The 3928-nt window shown below is 43.6% G+C and overlaps 1 protein-coding gene across 1 annotated transcript; it reads right to left on the bottom strand.

Annotated features, from left to right (window-relative positions):
* Positions 1–585: 585 nt before the first annotated feature.
* LOC103429545 (protein EXORDIUM-like 5) lies at positions 586–2056 on the bottom strand. The gene has a single exon (XM_017330715.3). It carries the CDS (start codon positions 1930–1932, stop codon positions 886–888), a length of 1047 nt encoding a protein of 348 aa, XP_017186204.3. The 5' UTR covers positions 1933–2056; the 3' UTR covers positions 586–885.
* Positions 2057–3928: the final 1872 nt, after the last annotated feature.

The following is a 3928-nucleotide window of genomic DNA, read 5'->3' on the forward strand; positions in this document are numbered from 1 at the left end:
GAGAACCCCACTTGAAATGGTGACAGTAGTAGTGTCTTTGACAGCATGATGATTACGACGACCATGAAATAAGACATTTTGGGCTCTCCTGCATTCTCTCTGTGTACCTCTGTGTATCAAAAACCAAGTAAAATGCTTAATTAAATGCTATACTTCATTCACTTTGACAAGCTTTAAAAAAATCTACTACTAAGTACTAACCTCTACATTTTATGAGACCTGATTCTTTGTCCAAGTTGTTAGTGTTGATAATGACATCATCATTCATTTTTATCCATTTTAAAAAAACCTAATTTTCCAACATGTATCAACGATTTTATAATACGTAAATTGATAACGATATACATTACATGCATGTTTGAATCATATCACTTACTCTCTGATGTTTTGCTTCTTTATGCCATAAATTAAGAGTGCATGCATGAATTTATTGTTAAATTGGTTAGAAATTAGAATAGTGAATTTCACTTTTACATTCAAGTTTGTATCTCTCATTCATATTTTGAATCGGTTTAAATATATGTTGAATTAAATAAAAATAAAATTAGTGACATGAACCCTTACAAAAATTAAGAGTGAACAAAATTGCCAATGCAAATTTCATTCAAATGGGAGAAAAATAGATATAAACATATATGAACATATGGTATAAAAATTCGAAATAACCTAACTAAACTAACCCACCAAAATACAAAACAAAAAATTCAAGAAAATTACTATAAGCTCAAGCAGAGCTTACTTTATCCTCCAGCACCCCCACCACTGCCACCACCAGCACCACCGCCAACCACCACCAGCACCACCGCCACCCAGATTCTCTCAACCTCCAACTATCTATAACAAAATAATACAAATTTCTATCTTTTTTTTTCTTTCAAATTTAATCTAGTCCAAAGCATTAGGCCCAGCACAGGCCTTCAAAACAGGACTCCAAATCCACTGCAACAAAAACTTCCTCCCTTTGCTTCCATTCACATTGAACGTCCTCCCTTCCCGATCCCTCATCACCTGCCCAATGTACCCGCCGCCGCCACCGGTCCCATACAACCCTTCGCACAAGTCCCCAATCTCCGTTGGCGCCGTTGGGTCCTCCCCGGCGTACCACGCATTCACCAGCGGGTTGGACGAGAGCTCAGCGAGCTCGTGCCCAATCACACTGATCATCCCGTCCACGCCAATGTCCCTGTTGGGCGGCGACAGCGCCCCGGGCCCGCCGCCGCCCATGTACCCCGGGACTGCGAACGGGTAGGCGCAGACCTCCGGGCACTGCTTGCCGGAGTTTCCGATCCAGGCGTATGGCAGAGTGTAGCCCACCATGGAGGGGAAGGTGAAGTAATGGAACCCACAAACGGCTCGACAAAAGTCCTGAACAGTGACGTCCTCGGAAGTGAGGATTAGGTAGACGCCTTGCTTGTGATCGACGGGGAAGGGGGCGGATCGGACGGCGGAGGCGATGACCTGCTGGACTGAGAGGCGGGTGAGGTGATTCCCGTGGGAGTACTTCATGTCGGAGTACTGTCCGGCGACGACGACGGCGCGTGAGACATTGGCGCCGGTCTGGTCGGTGTAGAGGGAGACAGTTCGCCACCACTCGGCGACGGAGGGGGAGGGGGAGGCGGAGGGAGCGGCGGAAATGGAGTGGATGAAGTCGGTGATGAGGAGCTTCTGGGGCGCGGCCCACTTGCCGTACCAGATGAGGTAGATGTTGATGGGGGAGGAGGAGAGGACGGGGCCCATGTGGTAGCGGAGGTCGACGAGGTTGGAGGAGCCCTCGAATTTCTTATTGGAGGAGAGGGTGCGTGGAGGGAGCTTGGGGTTGAAGAGCTCGTGAGTGTTCAGGGTTTGGACGGAGGGAGTGGGGGCGGCATTGGCGAAGACGGTGGTGGTGGTGAGGAGGAGGAGGAGGAGGGAGGAGAAATTGGTGAGCGGCATTGTTGGGGTGCGGGGGATGGAGAATTGGAGAGAGGGGAAGGGAGGAGAGGGGGTATATAAAGTTGGGAGTGAGAAATGGAGTGGGAATGGGGCTGGAGACAGCTGCAAACCTATGTGGGCACAGAAGACAGAGAGACAGAGAGAGAGAGAGCGATATTTACTGTGAGTGAGTGAGAGTGGGTGTGTCACTGTCTCTCTCTCTCTCTCTCTCTCCTGTCTGTACTGGAAAACCGGGAATCGGTATTTTGAGCGGTGAGTTTTTGTTTTCCTTGTGTTTTTAAATTTTTCAACACGAAGAGAACACGTGAGACAAAAATAATGTGTAATTTGCTGCAAATTTTTGTTCCTCAAAGGAATATATTGTCTCTAATGAGAGTCTTTACACAATAAATCCGAAATTCAAGGTTTATATAATTGAAACCGTTGATCTCCAACAATAAAAAAGCAAAAAAATTCATAATCAATATGCACCGTCGATTGCAATAGTTCACAAAAAATTTAGTGAAGCGGCATGTTGCGGGACCCACGCCTATAGCTGTGTCAGCAGTTGTCGGGCGAGTACATATTAGAAACTACGTCTGAGAATTTTTATACTCACAATGGGCTCCACTCTTTGCACAACAATTCAGTCTCCAAGAAGTCCTTGATCGTGAGGATTTTTATACATACTTCGGTGAGGCTCTAAATTATAGGTATTGTTTTTAGATCCATTGGTACACCTTGGACATCATATATGAGAGCTATACGGTTGTAGGAACTAGATATAGAGCACCACTTGAGATGCTCTTACTTTAGATGCACAAGTGACCTTCTACTATAGAAGTTTCTGCATCATGAATTAGAGTCATTTAAGATATTGTCTTGTTAGAAAGATTAAAAAAAAAATTGCAATTTCCCTAAATTAAGACCTTACAGAAAAATTATCAAATTTACGACACAAGATTAGTATTTACTTTGTAGATTCAACTTGGTTGTAAATCCTCTAATCCAACCCTTAGAGTAAGTCTCAAAATTTGCCTTCTATTCCTCTCCTCCCCCGCCCCACCCCACCTGTCACGTCCCGATCCCAACATACGTCGAAAATCGACATGTGACAAGGAAAATAATGTTCGTTGAATACGGTATAAGTTACATAATGAAATACTTTAACTAATAACCCAAAATAATGTGAAGGTGGCTAAGTTCTCCACAAAATATTTACAAATATGTACATCCCAAAAAGAAGCATAATCTTTGCTTTACTAAGAACAAGTATGAGGTGCTTAAAAGAAAGTCCCAAAAGATAAAGTACAAGAGTGAAACAAGGGTAACCTAACGCTCCAAGTCTCTGATAACTGCACTGCTACCCCCACCTACAAACTTCTCGGAGTCTACTCAAACCTGTCACCTGTACGATCAGTGCCTACACCATCGGAATGGTGCACCAGGCAAACAACAACTTGGATAAGTTGAGAAGTTTATGCGAGTGACAAAAATATCAAGTATGTGAGAATAATGCTAATGCCAACCATCAAACACAGTTTACATATCTTGAATATAAATCATTCATAAGAAATCAATACCAACTTTTGCAAACCCTGAAGGAATCACCCAAACACCCAACAGTTCATCTGAAACCAATCACAACATCTCACAACCATCTTCTCATACAACACAATGAAAAGTAGAGTTAGAGCGACACAGTTTGACCAAAGCCTACCCCTTTGAAGCCATCTCAATTCAAATTCAATAAATCTCAAGGTGAGTAAGATCTCGGACATTCACTCAACGGAATCGCGAAATATGAGGGATTCCGGACCATCTCTCAACGAAATCCAAGTGGATACGATTCCGGACCCTCACTCAACGAAATTGCTAAATACAATACGTAACAATAACTAACTAAAACCCAATTTAGATACGATTCCGGAACATCACTCAACGGAATAGAAGGGATTCCGGACCATCTCTCAACGGAATCCGAGTGGATAAGATTCCGGACCATCACTCAACGGAA

Source organism: Malus domestica, chromosome 10 (assembly GCF_042453785.1).
Source record: "Malus domestica chromosome 10, GDT2T_hap1".
Lineage (NCBI taxonomy): Eukaryota > Viridiplantae > Streptophyta > Magnoliopsida > Rosales > Rosaceae > Malus > Malus domestica.